General features: G+C 39.0%; 1 protein-coding gene across 17 annotated transcripts in view; it reads left to right on the top strand.

The window, feature by feature from the left end:
• LIN52 (lin-52 DREAM MuvB core complex component) overlaps nt 1-17,595 on the top strand; it is a 135,366-nt gene that overhangs the window by 24,291 nt on the left and 93,480 nt on the right. For 2 of the 17 annotated variants that reach the window (XM_064571343.1, XM_045901223.3), the window contains exon 6: nt 5,945-17,097. The exons of 13 other annotated variants lie outside the window; for them this stretch is intronic. In XM_064571343.1, the coding sequence (XP_064427413.1) occupies nt 5,945-6,022 (78 nt within the window). In that variant the 3' untranslated portion in view covers nt 6,023-17,097. Of the gene's footprint in view, nt 1-5,025; nt 5,908-5,944; nt 17,098-17,595 lie in introns of those variants that run through there. 2 more of the 17 variants (XR_010405263.1, XM_064571346.1) reach the window with 2 other exon arrangements.

Genomic DNA, 17,595 nt, shown 5'->3' on the forward strand with positions numbered 1-17,595 from the left:
TACTGCCCTTGTGCAGATTAAAATCTAGTAGGAAAGGGAGATAAGACAATTAAGTAAGTGATTCTTAATAGAAGGTAGAGGAGATAAGCTCTGTAAGAATACGAAGACCTGTGGGGTGGGGGAGAAGAGGGTAATTACATTAGATTGCTATAGGAATGGCAGGTATGTTTCATTTTGTGTATAAACATGGATTGATTAGTAAGGATTGTTTAGGGCCATTGAATTGAGGATTTTGGGAAGGAGCCTGGATTCAGAGAAGTCATTGTTGCCTGCTATGGACAAGAGGAAGGGGTGTGGTAGTATTTGCTATTTCTGGATCATTGAAAATAGACCTTAAAGAACACATAGGAGCTTATTAGGTGGGAGTGGGAAGGGACCATATTCCAGGTGGAGTGAATATTCAGAGCAAAACAGAGTTTGAAGGAATAGCTGTCCTCAAGGAATGGTGGGAGTGATCTAATCTGGTTCGTAAGAAGCCCAGGTTACATCAAGGTTCATAAGAAATAAGACAACAAAGGAGAAGGGGACTGGATTGAGGAGATCCTTGAATTCTAGGGAGTGAGGAGTTAGACTTAAAGGTAATGGAAGCATGTGAAGTGTTTTTTAAAAGGTATTTTAAGGGCACCTGGGTGGCTCAGTCGGTTAAGTGTCTGCCTTCGGCTCAGGTCATGATCCCAGGGTCCTGGGATGGAGTCCCATTTCGGGGCTCCCTGTTCAGCGGGGAGTCTGCTTCTCCCTTTCCACCTCCCCCCGCTCATGTCTCTCTGTCTCTGTCTCTGTCTCTCTCTCAAATAACTAAAGTCTTTAAAAAAAATAAAAGATTTTAATGGCTATAACATTAACTATGTGTTCATTATAGATGGTTTATAGAGACACTTATTGAAAGAGACTTTACCATAAATCTGTAATTGTAAAGATAAAGAAGAAAGTAAAAACTATAAAACCTTACCACTAAGAAATAACACTGCATGTTTTTTGCCCCACTCTTTTCCCTTTGTGTATGGATGTTGTGTTTACATTTCTGCTTGTGTCCATACATATACACAAACATGCTTTTTAACATAACCGAAGACTATAGTATATAGTTTTAGCCTGTGCATTTTTTTTCATTTATTCTATCTTAAGTGTTTTTCTGTGTCACTAAAAACTCTACCATTGAAGATTTCTGAGTAGGAAAGTCATACCATTAGAAGGCATTGGTGCATAGGATGGAAAGGAACAGTAGAGCCAGGGGACTGGAAGCTATTATGGGAGTCCAGCAAGAAGAGGTGAGGGCTTGAATGAATGCTGGCAGTGAGAATGGGAAGAAGTGCAGTAGATGTTTCAGCTGTACCATTTCCAGAACTAGGTAACTGTCTGGATGGATCATAAGGGGTAAGCTGAAATTAGAGTCTACTATGATGTTTTGAGCCTGACTAATTACAGGGACTTCAAAAGAAGGAGAGAGATCCAGTTAAATACATCACCAAACTCTTCTAAATGTTTCTTAGGAGGCAGGCACCTTAATTTTTTTTAGAAATAAGTAAAAGCCATTTGTATAGATGGATGTTACTAATAGAGTGACAGCAATACTCTTGTCTAGTTTGGGCAACAGGTAATGTTTTGGATAGATATTTTTCTCTCAGGGAAATAAACATGTGAAACAAGATATCCATACTTCAGAAATGGATTTGCGGAGTCCCTTTACAGTACTCTTTGGCACATCATCAGGCCTCTCAGTTGAATAGATTACTTTTGTATAGTTTTCTTCCATTGTAGTGATATTTTATTCACTTAGCTTACCTGTAGCTATTCAGGAAATTGGTATGGCCTTTATATATAGTTGATGTCCAAATCTGTTCACTGGAAAAAAATTTCAGAAGTATAAATTTGAGATGACGTGGTAACTACATTTACGTAGTAAGCATTGTATAATGTATAGTATTGTCAAATCACTGTGTTGTCCATCTCTAATGTAACATTGTATGTCAACTATACTTCAAAAATAAATGATTTTTTTTATTTTTAAAGATTTTATTTATTTATTTGAGAGAGAGAGCATGAGTGGGGTGAGGGGCAGCGGGAGAAGCAGACTCCCTACTGAGCAGGGAGCCCGACATGGGGCTCAATCCTGGAACTCCGGGATCATGACCTGAGCTAAAGGCAGACACTTAACCAACTGAGCCACCCAGGTACCCCAAATATATTTAAAATAACAGTAATTGGCCCCAAATATTTGATATTGATATATCTATTAATCAACAGCTATATTTGGATTATATCAGCAACAGGGTCAGTTCCTCCTAGAAGTGAAGACAGCATTTTACATGTAGCTGGAGATTTGTGAGATATCTGACAGAGAGGAGATCCACTGCCAAATTGTCTTCTAGAAAGGCACTTCCTACCCCTGCATCCTTGTGAACACCAAGTATTATAATTTTTAAAGTCATTGCTAACTTGGTAGGCAAAATATTAATATCTTTAGTGTTTGTTCCTTGTAAAGATGAACTTCTTTTTTTAATGTTTCTTGACTGTATCTGTTGACAGGGAAATTTAAGAAGGTATCAATTTAAATTATTTTAACCTGAAAAATAAAGCCAGGGAACTTGATGCAAAGGCACCTTAGAGATAGTGTTATATATAATCTGCACTTCTCAAATGCCAAATGAAATTTATCTTTTGTTTTCCTTGTTTCAGACACTGTCATACCATTTCACCATAGTCATTAGCATAGCATCCTATTTAGGTAGTAATACAGTATAAAATCTAGAAATCCCACTTTGAAGGGATCAAGGTTATTCTTCATAATTAGAAATTGTCAGTTTAGCCTTAAGTATTTTGTTTTTAAAAACGTATCATGGTAATGGGAAATAAAACATGCCATTATTTCTCATTTTCCCCTTGGTTAACAAATTAGGATACACAAAGCCTCAAATTACCTTTAAGGCTTATAAGCATTCATATATTTTATCCATTAGTCAAGTTGTTTCATAAACCCAACATTGCCTCTGAAATGGCTTTACACACAAAGAGGATTTTACCATAAAATGCTTGTGGTATTCTATTCTCTTCTGATTTGGGGTGGGGGTTGGGGCAGGCAAGGATAGAGGAAAGCAAGCAGGGCATACATTAATTTGGATGGGGTTGGTTTCAAAGTAGCATTCTGTTTAATTGTACAACATGTATGGTAGGGAAATAATTTAAAGTTCGACATTAGGGGAATAACCAAGTGAATTACAGTAGACAATGTGGCCATTAAAAATGTTAAAGCATTGAAAAGAATTTAATTACAGAAAACTGCTCGTTGTATGTAAGGATAATTGCAAGTGAAAAAAATCATAATGCAGAACACAAAATCAGGTTGTTGTTTTTTTTCTTTTTCTTTTTGGTTTTGTTTTGTTTTGAGAACATGGGCATAGACAAATGATGGGAAGGAAATACACCAATTTGTTTTTTTGTTTGTTTTTCTGCCCTAAAGGAAGAGACATTTATTCTGCCCTATAAGGACCAGAAATGTTTTAATGCCTATCTCAAGTGATTTTTTTGTTGTTTAAATTTTTCTGTATTTTCCTTATTGCCCACAATGAGCACATTCTATTCTGTTGAGTAGAAAAAGTAAAGAAATAGAGAAAAATTGTATACCATTCTAGAAACAAAATTATAGTTACTTGAAAGGTCTATCTCCTAATTTCTCGTGCAGTTAAAATTTTAAACTCTTTTATGGACTGTTTCTAAATAAAAATGACTAGATCCATTAACAACAATTGATCACTTTAAGCAAGTGATGAATAGCAAGGGGAAAGTTGTGATACTTCATTTCCCATCCTTAGTCTGTTCTTCCAGAAGTAGAAATTTGGGAATAAAAGTGGTAACCTGTTGGGTCAGGGGCAAGAGATGGCTTAGTTGGTGAAAGAGATGTCTTTTCATAAGCAAACATTGGCCAAGATTTTGTCCAGCTTTATGCTTTCAGCTTTTCTCTCTTGTAGTTGGAGAACAATACTCTTAATATTAAATGTTCAGTAGGAGTAAAGAACTGTTTGAATGAATGTCAATCTTAAATGGAATTATAGCTCTTTGGTTGAGAAGTAAAATGAGACCTCAGATTCAAGATATGAAAATATTCCTCTGTGACATCATTTTTTGTTCTTTAATAAACTTTTTAAAATGGAAGTATAATATACATAAAGTACACAAATTACGGCTTAATGAATTTTCAGAAAATTAGCGCTTCCCTGTGACCACGACCCAGACCAGATGAAAATACAGAATCTTTCCAATATATAAATCCACCTTCATGCTTCTCCAGTGACTACCTGCCCATTCCCCAAAGGCAAGCACTATTGTGACATGGTATCATGAAAAAATTTTGTTTGTTTTTGAACTTTATGTAAATGGAATCACAAGTTACATACTCTTTTGTGTCTGGCTCTTTTGTTCAACGTTTTGGTTTTTTGTTTTTTTTAAAGATTTTATTTATTTATTTGACAGAGAGAGAGAGACAGCGAGAGAGGGAACGCAAGCAGGGGGAGTGGGAGAGGGAGAAGCAGGCTCCCCGCTGAGCAGGGAGCCCAATGCAGGGCTAGATCCCAGGACCCTGGGATCACGACCCGAGCCGAAGGCAGATGCTTAACAACTGAGCCACTCAGGCGCCCTTGTTCAACATTTTGATTATGATATCCATCCATTGTGTTTAGCAGTCATCTGTTTATTTTCATCACTATGTAGTATACTATTGCAGGAACACAACACAATTTTTTCATTCTGCCAATCGTGAACATTTGAATTGTTTCCAGGTTTGGTAATTATAAATAAATACTCTGAGCATTCATGGTATATGTATTTTTTTGGCATATGTATTTTTGTTTTATGTATAACTAGGAGTAGAATTGCTGGGTTATGGGTGTATATATATGTTTAATTTTAATAGATACTATTTCCAAATAGTTTTCCAAAGTGGTTATACCAATTTACAAGCCCTTTGGCAATTTCAGTTGCTTCAAGTCCTTTTTTTTTTATAAAGATTTTATTTATTTATTTATTTGACAGAGAGAGCGAGCACAAGCAGGGGGAGCAACAGGCAGAGGGAGAGGGAGAAGCAGGCTTCCCACTGAGCAGCGACCCAGGACCCTGGAATCATGACCTGAGCTGAAGGCAGACGCTTAACCGACTGAGCCACCCAGGCACCCAGTTACTCCAAGTCCTTACTAACAGACATATTCTCAGTCTTTTAAATTCTTTTTTTTTTTTTTTAAGATTTTATTTATTCATTTGAGACACAGAGATAGAAAGAGAGAGAGCATGAGCAGGGAGAGAGGGAGAGGGAGAAGCAGGCTCCCTGCTGAGCCAGGCGCCCGATGTGGGGCTGGATCCCAGGACCCTGGGATCATGACCTGAGCCGAAGGCAGATGCTTAATCATCTGAGCCACCCAGGCACCCCAGTCTTTTAAATTCTAGCCATTGTAAAATAAATAAATTCATTCATTCATTCATTCATTCTAACCATTGTAATAGTTAGAATGGTATCCCAGTGTAGTTTTAATTTCCATTTTCCTAATGACTGATGAGGTTGAGCACCTTTTCATATGTTCATTGGCCATTTGGATAACATCTTTTGTGAAGTGTTTATCATATCTCTTGCCCATCTTTAAAAATTGGATTGTCGGGATGCATGGGTGGCTCAGTTGGTTGGGCGTCTGCCTTCGGCTCGGGTCATGATTCCAGGGTCCTGGGATGGAGTCCCACGTTGGGCTCCCTGCTCGGCGGGGAGCCTGCTTCTCCCTCTCCCTCTTCCTGCCACTCCCCCCTGCTTGTGTTCTCTGTCTCTCTGTGTGTCAAATAAATAAATAAAATCTTTAAAAAAAATTGGATTGTCAATTTTTTAGTAATTGATTTGCAAATGTTGTTAACATAATCCAGATATGCATTCTTTTTTTTTTTTTTAAGATTTTATTTGTTTATTTGACAGAGAGAGAGTGGGAGCAGGAGCACAAGCAGAGGGAGTGGGAGAGAGAGAAGCAGGCTTCCCGCGGAGCAGGGAACCTGATGTGGGGCTCAGTCACAGGACCCTGGGATCATGACCTGAGCTGAAGGCAGACACTTAATGACCGAGCTACCTATGTGCCCCCCCAGATATGCATTCTTTGTCAGTTATATAAATTGTAAGTATCTTATCCCCCCCTATGGCTTGCCTTTTGATTTTCTTAATGGTATATGTTAATGAACCAGTTTGTTTTTTCCCCCCAACTTTGTGTTTTGTTAAGTTTCAAATCTCTTTAAAATGTTTCAAGAATAGGGGCGCCTGGGTGGCTCAGTTGGTGAAGCATCTGCCTTCCGCTCAGGGCATGATCCCAGGGTCCTGGGATTGAGCCCTGTGTCGGGCTCCCTGCTCAGCGGGGAGCCTGCTTCTCCCTCTCCCTCTGCCTGCTGCTCTGCCTACGTATGTGCTCTCTCATGTGTGCTCTTTCTCCCTCTCACAAATAAATAAATAACATGTTAAAAAAAAGTTCAAGAATAGTACAATACTTATATAGCCTTCACCTGTTCACAAATTGTTAACATTTGTCACATTTGCTTTATCATTCCACATATAATTTTAAGTTTATTGTTTTATTCTTGAACTATTTGAGAGCTAGCTACAGAAACCATGACACTTCATAAATACTTTAGCATTATTTTTAAAGAATGAAGACATTCTCCTACATATCTACAGTATAATTTTAACACACTCAAGAAATTTAACATGATACAATACAGTTGTCTGACATACAATCCATATTCAGATTTCTCCAATTTAAACAGAAGTTGTGAATTTTAGTGTAGTTCATTTTAGCAGTATTTTCCCTTTTTGTTAATGCCACCCCTGTCATTTTAGTTTGGGTTATGATGTCAAAGCTGTAGTATCTTAGGAATAAATATTAAATTACTAGATATGTGACTTGGGCTGGCTGAATTCTTTTCTTCCCCCACTTCTTCTCCCTCGTGGGGATATCAGAATATTATTATTGGTTACATAATAGAAAAAATTCGAACGGTCAAAGTGAGAGTGTGTTTTCTGCAACTCACTGGTTTCCTGATTTGATGTGTAAGTTTTCTGACAACCTTACTGAGTGATGAATTTTTAAATGTGTTATCATTTGTCATGTGAAAATCCTTAGAAAACCACTTTCCTTGAAAACCAAAGCATCTTTAACTGTTTGTTGACTAACTTGGGCGCCATATGACAAAAAAACTTGCATAATGAACTAATAGCCGAGTTGATGCATACAATTATTTTAGGATTGGAAAGGAAAGAATAAGGAAGATTTTAGTCTCATATTAGTAATTAAAACTTGCATCACTTAATTATAAAAGCAGAAGACATCTTTTCGAATGTGTATGGAAACCATTATGGTTAGTAGTATAAGAAATATAGAGTAAATTTGTAATATAAAATGGAAACAACAGATCTAAGCAATGGAGAATTATAAGAATAGAGAAAAGTTGTTTGGGTGGGTTGTGGAAACCATAGGGAATTATACTCGAGCCATTGATTTCAGTTGGATTATTAATGTCTTATCTAAATGCTGTGCTTATAGACCTTACAGTTTGACCCTGAGTGAGAAATCTACCCTGTGCAGTGGATTATTTTTAGAAACAGTTGAGCCTACTAGATAGGTTTCTTTTGAGAAACAGTTTTAAACATTAAAAAAAGAAAAGTAACTTCATGGGGATTGGAACTACATGTTGTGAAAATGAATCCGTGTCAAATTCCCCAGTCAACTAGAAAGAAAAACCAGCGTGAAAAAGGAAATGCATTGCTGTGAAGAAGCCTGAGGAAAAAGAGCTTGTTTGGGGATCTTTGTTGCGAAGGTTTAGGAAATCACTGAAGCACTGTACACAATCTTTAGTGGCTTACTGTCCAGCATAGTTTTTTTCAGTTCATTGACCTTTTGTAGAAATGAATACACTGTAGCTAATGTAAAACATGTGAGCAATGACTTTAAGTCCCTGTTTCATGGTTACAAACATGTCCCCTGGGAGAGTAGTCTGATCATTGGTATCACTGTGGACATTTTGTGAGGTTTTTGTGGGGGGGGGGGTTGTGTTTTTTTTTAAAAAAATTTTATTTATTTATTTGAGAGCGAGAGCGTGCATCAGTTGTGGGGTGGGGGGAGAAGCAGACTCCCCGCTGAGCAGGGAGCCCAACACAGGGCTTGATCCCAGAACTCTGGGATCATGACCTGAGCTGAAGGCAGATGCTTAACCTACTGAGCCACCCAGGTGCCCTATGAGGTTTGTTTTTAAAAAGAATTCTTAAGAGGTCAGATCCAAGAAATTAATATCTGTATTTGATTGGTTGAAAAGCCTAAGTTTGTCTGGTTTAAAGAAAGCTTTGGAAGGGTATACTATCTTATTGTAGTGAACAGCTTGTAGGTATTGCTTTTTCAAAATATAGCTTAAGAAGTACCTCTATTTGGGGCGCCTGGTGGCTCAGTCGGCTAAGTGTCTGACTCTTGGTTTTGGCTCAGGTCATGATCTCAGGGGCTTGGGATTGAGCCCTGTGTTGGGGTCCCTGCTCAGTGGAGAGTCTGCTTCTCCCTTTCTCTCTCTCTCTGCCTCTCCCCCTGCTCGTGCTCGTGCGTGCTCTCTCAAATAAATAAATAAAATCTTAAAAAAAAAAAAAAGGACAATTCAGTTGTAAGTCTATGTGTGGACAATTTATGAGGATCTACCCAGGAGATAGTTAAATGTATGGATCTAGTGGCAGGAAATAGAGTTTTGAACATCATCAGCTTATAGGTTCTAATCAGTGAGAAAGAGATCACCCAGGAAGGATGTGTGATGTTAAAACAGAACTCTGGTGTGGTAGGCAGATTCTGAGATGGTCTCTCTGATCCCTGCTACTGGTATTTATGCCCTTGCATGATCTTATTATTCCCTTGAGTGTGGGCTAGATCTAGTGACAGCAGAAGTGATGGAATGCTACTTCTGTGATTAAATTACAAAAAGACCATGACTTCTGTCTTGTTCTCCCTCATTACCCTTTCAGAAAAACAAGCTGCCATGTTGTGAGTATGGAGAGAAAAACTGGCTTGGGAATTTTAAGAGCCTGGTCATTGGGAACAGACTTATTCTAATACTTACTAAACTTGACAACTTATCTCTCTCTGACTCATTTTCCTTGTCTATAAAATGGAGGTAATAATAATACCTATCTTACTGGGTTGTTGAGAGGATTAAATTGGATGATGATTATAAAATGCCTAGTATGAATCTTCATGACCTTGGATCTGGCCACAGATTCTTACATATGACACCAAAAAAATGCAAGCAACAAAATAAAAAATAGATAAATTGGACTTCATTAAAGTTAAAAACATTTATGCTTCAAAGGACATTATCGAGAAAGTGAAATGACAACCCACAGAATGGGAGAAAACTTTTGCAAATCGTTTATCTGATAAGAGGCTAGTATCTAGGGCGCCTGGGTGGCTCAGTTGGTTAAGCGACTGCCTTCGGCTCAGGTCATGATCCCGGAGTCCTGGGATCAAGTCCCACATCAGGCTCCCAGCTCAGCGGAGAGCCTGCTTCTCCCTCTGACCCTCTCCCCTCTCATGCTGTTTTTCTCTCTCTCTCTCTCTCTCTCTCGAATAAATAAATAAATAAAATCTTAAAAAAAAAAGAGGCTAGTATCTACAATATATAAAGAACGCTTACAACTCAACAACAAAAAGACAAACAACCCAGTTAAAAAATGGGCAAAGGACTTGAATGGACATTTCTCCACAGAAGATATACAAATGGCCAATAAGTACATAAAAAGATGCTGAACATCATTAGTCATTAGGGAATTGCAAATCATAGACACAATGGTATCGATATCATTTCATACCCACTAATATGGCTATAATAATAATAGTTTTTTAAAAACCGAAAATAACAAGTGTTAGCAAGGATGTGGTGAAATTAGAACTCTCATACATTGCTGTTGGAAATGTAAAATGATGTTGCCACTGTGGGAAAGTTTGGTGGTTCCCTAAAGGTTAAACATAGAGTTACCACATGACCCAGCAATTCCACTACTAGATATATACCCAGAAGAATTGAAGACAAGAACTCAAATACTTGCACATGTATGTTCATATCAGTACTATTCATGTTAGCCAAAAGGTGGAAACAACCCAAATGTCCATTAACAGATGAATGGATAAGCAAAATATGGTATATACATACAATGGGATATAATTCAGCCATAAAAATGAATGAAGTACCGATACATAGTACAACATGGATGAATCTCAAAAACGTTATACTAACAAGGAAGCCAGATACAAAAATGTCGCATATGTTATGATTCCATTTATATGAGACATCCTGGGTGGATAAACCCATAGAGACAGCAGATTGGTGGTTGCCAATCAGGAGAAAGGAAAGAAGATGGGGTAGAAATGGGGAGTGACTGCTTTTAATGGGTACAGGAATTTCTTTTGGGGTGATGAAGATGTTTTGGAATTTGAAATAAGTGGTGGTTGCACAATCTTGTGAATATACTAAATGCCATTGAAATGTACACTTAAAAATTTCACCTCAGTAAGAAGAATGCATAGGATGGTGTTTGACACCTAGTAAGCTATCAATAAATTTTAGATTTTATTATTGCCTACTGTCACCTTTATCATTAATTTAGCTGAGTGACCTTGGGCATCAGTTTCCTCAGTTGAAGAACAAAGTTGTTGGACTAGAAGACCCTTGAGATCCTTGGTAGCATTAAAATTCTGTTATTTTAAGATACAGTATTCATTGTGTAGGGAGAACCAACTCTTACTCCTTCTGGGTTTCTCCTTTTTACTCTCAACGCTGCTGGCATGCTCTACTGTCACAACACTTCTGACACCACCTATGGGTTTTTTGTCCTCACACCAAGCAATTCTGTGACACCAGCGGGGTGTCCTACAATTTAACTAAATTCTGACTTGCTGGAGATACTGTCAGATCCCACAGGTTATGGGCTTGGTCCCACAGGACTCCCCTCCCTCCCACTTCAGATACCAGTCGCAAGTCCAGGTTGTCACTTGTGCCTGTGACTGATCGACTATAAATCAGATGATCCCACAGACTCCTTCTTGGGTTTGATTAATTTGCTAGAACTCAGGAAAAGTTTACTTACTGTTTACCAGTTCATTATAAAAGAATATGATAAAGGATACAGATGTACATCCAACTAGAAGAGATTTGTAGGGCAGGGTATGTGGAAAAGGCACAGAGCTGCCGTGCCTTCTCCAGTTGAGCCACTCTCCCAGCACCTTCACGTGTTTACCAGCCCAGAAGCCCGCCGAACCCTGTACTTTGTTCATTTTAATGGAGGCTTTAATCACATAGCCATGATCAATCATTAATTCCATTTCCAGCCCCTCTTCCCTCTCTGGAGGAGGGAGTGGTATGAATGAAAATCCCAAGCTTCTAATTATGGCTTGGTCTTTCTGGTGAGCAGCCCCCATCCAGGAACCCACCAAGAGTCACCTCATTAGAACAAAAGACACTGCTGTCACCCAGGAGATTCCAAGGGATTTAGCAACTCTGTATCGGGAACTAGGGTCAAAGATTAAATATTAGAACAAAAGATGCTCCTAGGCGTCTTACCACTTAGGAAATTATAAGAGTTTTAGGAGCTCTGTGCCAGGAACCAGGAGCAGAGACCAATATCTTTACTTTTTATTATCTCACATTCATACAGCAAATATTTATTGTGTACTTTCAGGGTACTGTGCTAGGTACCAAGGACTTAGCAGTAAATAAGAGAGATGGTTTCTGCTGTCACGGAGCTAACATTCTCGTAGAAAAGGCATTATGCAAATAATTGCTGATAAATTGTTTTAAGTACAATGTGGGGCAGAGGTCAAGTGGGCAGTGATCGTTCTGAGAAAAAGATACTTAAGTATGAAGAATGAATTGGAGTTAATTGAGTGAAGGAAAGGGAAATGAGCTTTCTAGAAGAAATAGCAGTTCTGGTTGTGGGAAGGAATATTATAGTGTCCTTGCAGAACTGAAAGAAGGCTAATATACCTGGAACAGACAGTGACTGCTGAGGTAGACAAAGGCTAGATCATGTAAAACTTCTTGGGTTTTGGACATTATCCAAAGAACACTGGGAAATCATTGAAGGGCTTAAGCGAGCAATATTCAGCATCTGGCCTCGTAGAGAATGGTTTGGAGGGCAGCAAGAGAGGAACTAGGAATACCAAGTAGGAGGTCATTGGAATAGCCAAGACTGTGATGCCTAGAAGTGATGCCTAGTGGCCAGGGAGGGAAATCACTGAATTTGAGAGTGATTTAGGACAAAGTCTTGATTGATTTACTGTGGAACATGAGAAAAGGAGACAGAGTTGTCAACAATGAGTCCCAGATTTCTCCCCTGATCATGTAAATCAGTGGCATGTAAAGAACATTGGAAAGCCTTCTGCTTTTGGCTGAGATGGAATAGCAGGGACTAGATTCGCTTTCCCACCTGGAACAATTTTTTTAAATGACAAAATACATGAAACAATGGTTTTAGGACACTGATAGCAGGCAACAAAAGACAGTGGTCTCTGAGAGATAGGTAGTAAATGAGATGAGCCCTGTGATTATCCCAGCTTATTGCTTTGACAGTTTTCAAGCTGTGGTACAGGGAGGGGGATCCCAGGCAGAGACTGGCAAACTCCCTGAGTTGAAGAAACAGAGCTAAGAGTCTGGAGAGACCAAGGCAGCTGGCGTTCACAGGACAGAGTTCCAGAAAGGAGAAGGCTATACAGAGAGAGAATCCTGGAGATCTGCAGACGGTCCTCTTAGAGGCTCCAGCTGAGTATCTATCAGTGCATTCATGTGAGGAAACTACTTGAAGCCGAAGAGAGTACCACCTGGAGGGATTGGGGGAAACAGCGGCTGACACCTTAGGCCGGTACTAGTGCTTGGTCCCACCAGCCAGCCTGCAAAAATCTCATGATTCACAGGACTCAGAAGTGTTTTGCCTCAGTAGTGGTGAATACATTCGTCAAAACTTCCCACACTGAACATTTCAAGTATGTGCAGTTCATATATGAATTATACCTCACCAAACTTTAAAAAAAAAAACAATGGAGGAGGAACAGATTCGTAAGGAAAGATGAAGAGTTTGGTTGTTGACATGGAGTTTGGCTTTGGATGTTAATTGGAGACATTGTAGGCAGTTGAATGTGTGGATGAGTGAGAGTTTTGTCAGGTGGTAGAGGCAGTTTGAAATGCAGTGAGGAATGAGTGGAAGATAGGAAATGTAGATAATGCTTACAGAGTTCAGCTGTTAAGAGGGAGAGAGGGTGGTTGCTAGAGGGAGAAGTGGAGTCGAAGTATGTTGTTTGCTATTAGACAATAGACTTATGTATGTTTAAATTCCGGTGGCAGAGATGGGAGACACAGGTGAAAAGGGGTGAAGTATAAGTAAGCTTCCTGAGAAGGAGGGGCCAGGGTTTAGAGCACAAGTGTGCTGGCCTTACGTTGGAAGAGAGAGCTACTGTCTCATAACCAGAGGATGGGGAAAACAGATGATGATGCAGGTCTGTGCACTGGTGGAAAGATGAGAGAGTGCCTGTATGTTGCATCAGAGTGTTTCCTTTTCTGTGCCTCTCCAATTTAAATTGAATAAATATACCAGAAAATGAAGAAGTAATTAAATATGCTTTTAATGTAGAATGGCAACCAAAATTTTCAATTTCAACATGATTTAGGAATTAAGTTGTTTATTCTTGGGGTGCCTGGGTGGCTTAGTCAGTTAAGTGTCCAACTCTTGATTTCTGCTCAGGTCATGATGTCAGGGTTGTGTGATCATGCCCCATGTTGGGCTCTGTGCTGGACGTGGAACCTGCTTAAGATTCTTTCTCCTCCCCTGCCCCTCCCCCTTAAAAGAAAAAACAAAAAATGTTGTTTATTCTTACACTGGTTTCTTCTTTGCCTATCTAGGCCATCCTACAACAAATAATCAGCCCAGATCCTGTCCCCCATCATCCAGTGTGCTTTAAGTACCACACTTGTGCTTTTCCTCAGTTCTGGCAATCTTAAGTGTATTCCTAGCGTCAGCGTGGAATTCCTAAATGCATGAGTGTTTCTAATTGAGATTTGGAGGATAACCAAGAATAAGATTTGTTTGTATTTACACAGTGACTTATTTAAAAAGTAGACAGTTTTCTGGTCTAAAAGATCTTAGTTTGCAGTTTCTTATGCTTTTCAAAATAACATCTAGCGTGGGGAAAACGAGTTCTAAAATGTAAAAGCCCTGCTTGGTTTTAAAATAAAAACGGTCATATAGGGGTACCTGGGTGGCTCAGATGGTTAAGCGTCTGCCTTCGGCTCAGGTCATGATCCCAGGGTCCTGGGATCGAGCCCCGCATCGGGCTCCCTGCTTGGCGGGGAGCCTGCTTCTCCCCCTCTATCTACTGTTCCCCTGCTTGTGCTCTCTCGTTCTGTCAAATAAAGAAAATCTTAAAAAAAAAAAAAAAAGGTCATATAGCATTGTAGAGAGATGAGAAATGGTATGTGTAAAGTGCTTTGCAAAGGTCTAAGTAAAGCAAGTACATTATAGTGCTAATGATGTAGCTATATACATGGTTAGACGCCAGGGACTGTAAGAACAAGAGATATTGCTTATCTAACTGAAAATAATTGTTAAAGCCACAGAGGTTTTTTTTGTAGTGTGTATTTTTTTTTTTTAAGATTTTATTTATTTATTAGAGAGCACAGGAGGGAGAAGCAGAGAGAGAGAGATAAGCAGACTCCCTGGGACCCCAGAATCACGACCTGAGGCGAAGGCAGACGCTTAACTGACTGAGCCACCCAGGCACCCCTGTAGTGTGTATTTTTTTTTTGAAAGATTTTTATTTATTCATTTGAGACAGATAGAGAACATGAGCATGGGGAGAGGCAGAGGGAGAGGGAGATGCAGATTCCCCGCTAAGCAGGGAGCTGGACGTGGGGCTCAATCCCAAGACCCTGGGATCATGACCTGAGCCGAAGGCAGACGCCCAACCATCTGACCACTCAGGTGCCCCAGTAGTGTGTATTTTTAAAAGTTAAATATGAGCTTTATTTTTTTGCCATTATAAAACAATACATATTCATTATAGAAAATATAAAGAAAGCAAAAATCCAACAAAATCACAGCATCCCAAAATGGTAGTCACTTTTAACATTTTAGTGAACGTTCTTCCAACATCTCTAAGAGGTATTATACACGTGTACGTACACACATACACACACGTATGCATATAAATATAAATTTTACATGCATGGCATCATGCTATTCTTGTTCTGTAACCTGCTTTTTCAACTTAGTTCGTTGTGGACATCTTTCAGTGTCCATGAAAACATAATCAAATCATTAGTTTTATGACTGCAGAATACCATTATATGATTATTTATTGTATATTTTGTTAATTCTCTCTTAGTGGACATTCAGGTTGTTTCCAGTGTTTTCACTAAAGTAAATCATGCTGCAGTGAGCATCCTTTGCGAGATCAAAGTGAATGGCACATTTAATGTTTTTACACATATTGACAAAGTAACTTCACTTATCCAAATCATATTTCTGAGAACGGTCAATGAAAGCACTGTATTCCTCCAACTTAGCCAACCCTGGATATTGTTAAACTTTTTAATACTTGCCCATTTTATAGAAAAACTATGTTTCAATATTTTTTACATGTGTTTCTTTGATCGCTAATAAAGTTGTGTTTATTGGCCACATGTTTTCCTCTTTCATGAATTTCCTCTTATAATCCTTGTCTACTTTTCTGTTGGGTCAGCTTCCCATTTTTAAAGGTGAGGAAACAGGTCTAAAGAAATGAAATGACTTTCCCATGGTCAGCCAGCAACTTAGGGACAGAATCGGTGATCATGGCATGCTGGAGCTGGAGGGGGATCTTAGACATCATTGAATCCCAACCCTCTAATGTTACAGATGCACAAACAGAGGCCTAAAGATATTAGGTGACTTGACTAAGGACAGCTACACAGTTCATTAATGACAGAACCAGGCATCTGAATCATGTCTCATGAAGAGGGAAAGGCAAGTAACATTTTTGAGCCTGCTGTGTTTCTTATGTGTGTTTTCTCATTTAATTCTCACTATTATTTTACTATAGTTGACCCTTTAATAATGCAGAGGTTGGGGCACCAACCCACCCCCCCCCGTGCAGGCGCAAAATCCTCATAGAACTTTTGACTCCCCCAAAACTTAATTACTAATGGCCAATTTTTGACCTGAAACCTTACCAATAATATAAACAGTTGATTAGCACATGTTTTATATGTTACATATATTAAATACTATAGTCTTACAATAAAGTAAGCAGAGAAAAGAAAATGTTATTAAGGAAATCATAAGGAAGCAAAAATACATTTACAGTACTGTACCGTATTTGCCAAAAAATATCCATGAGTAAGTGGACCCATGCAGTTCAAACTTCTGTTGTCCAAGGGTCAGTTGTACTTCCATTTGAACAAATAAGGTGACAGAGGTTCATCTGTTCAGAGAGCTTCATTGATTTGCCCAGCACACACCTAGTTACTTGCAAACCTGGACTGGAATTTAAGTCTTCTGATGCTTAATCCAGGGGTATCATTGCCTCATAGAGTAGTAACAGTAGACATGTTTCTTGACTTCACTTAAATATTCATTTGATAACATGATTTGCCTCTTGAGAACTTGTAAATAAAACTGCCTCTCGGGGCGCCGGGTGGCTCAGATGATTAAGCATCTGCCTTTGACTCAGGTCATGATCTCCAGGTCCTGGGATTGAGCCCCACGTCAGGCTCCCAGTTCAGCAGGGAGTCTGCTTCTCCCTCTCCCTCTGCCTCTCCCCCTGGTTGTGCTCTCTCTCTCTCTCAAATAAATGAATAAATCTTTAAAAAACAAAACAAAAAAACTGCCTCTGTTTAACGGTTCTTGTTAGATGCTGGATTAGACTATGTGTCTATTTTTGTGCCAGTACCATGCTGTCTTGGTATTCACAGCTTTGTAATATAGCTTAAAATCAGGCAATGTGATGCCCCCAGCTTTGTTTTTCTTTTTCAACATTTCCTTGGCGATTCGGGGCCTTTTCTGATTCCATACAAATTTTAGGATTGTTTGTTCCAGCACTTTGAAAAATGCCATTGGTATTTTGATTGGGTTGGCATTGAAAGTATAGATTGCTCTGGGCAGCATAGGCATTTTAACAATGTTTATTCTTCTAATCCATGAGCATGGAATGTTTTTCCATCTTTTTCTGTCTTCTTCAATTTCTTTCATGAGTGTTCTGTAGTTCCTAGAGTATAGATCCTTTACCACTTTGGTTAGGTTTATTCCAAGGTATCTTATGATTTTTGGTGCTATTGTAAATGGAATCGATTTTCTAATTTCTCTTTCTACAGTTACATTGTTAGTGTATAAGAAAGCAACTGATTTCTGTGCTTTGTTTTTGTAACCTGTCCATTACTGAATTGCTGTATGAGTTCTAGTAGTTTGGGGGTGGAGTCTTTTGGGTTTTCCACATAAAGTATCATGTCATCTGCGAAGAGACATAAAGACACATAGGGGCGCCTGGGTGGCTCAGTCGTTAAGCGTCTGCCTTCGGCTCAGGTCGTGATCTC

Source organism: Mirounga angustirostris, unplaced genomic scaffold, assembly GCF_029215605.1.
Source record: "Mirounga angustirostris isolate CCGP_5_RB_7025 unplaced genomic scaffold, mMirAng1.0.hap1 SCAF_9, whole genome shotgun sequence".
Taxonomy (NCBI): Eukaryota; Metazoa; Chordata; class Mammalia; order Carnivora; family Phocidae; genus Mirounga; species Mirounga angustirostris.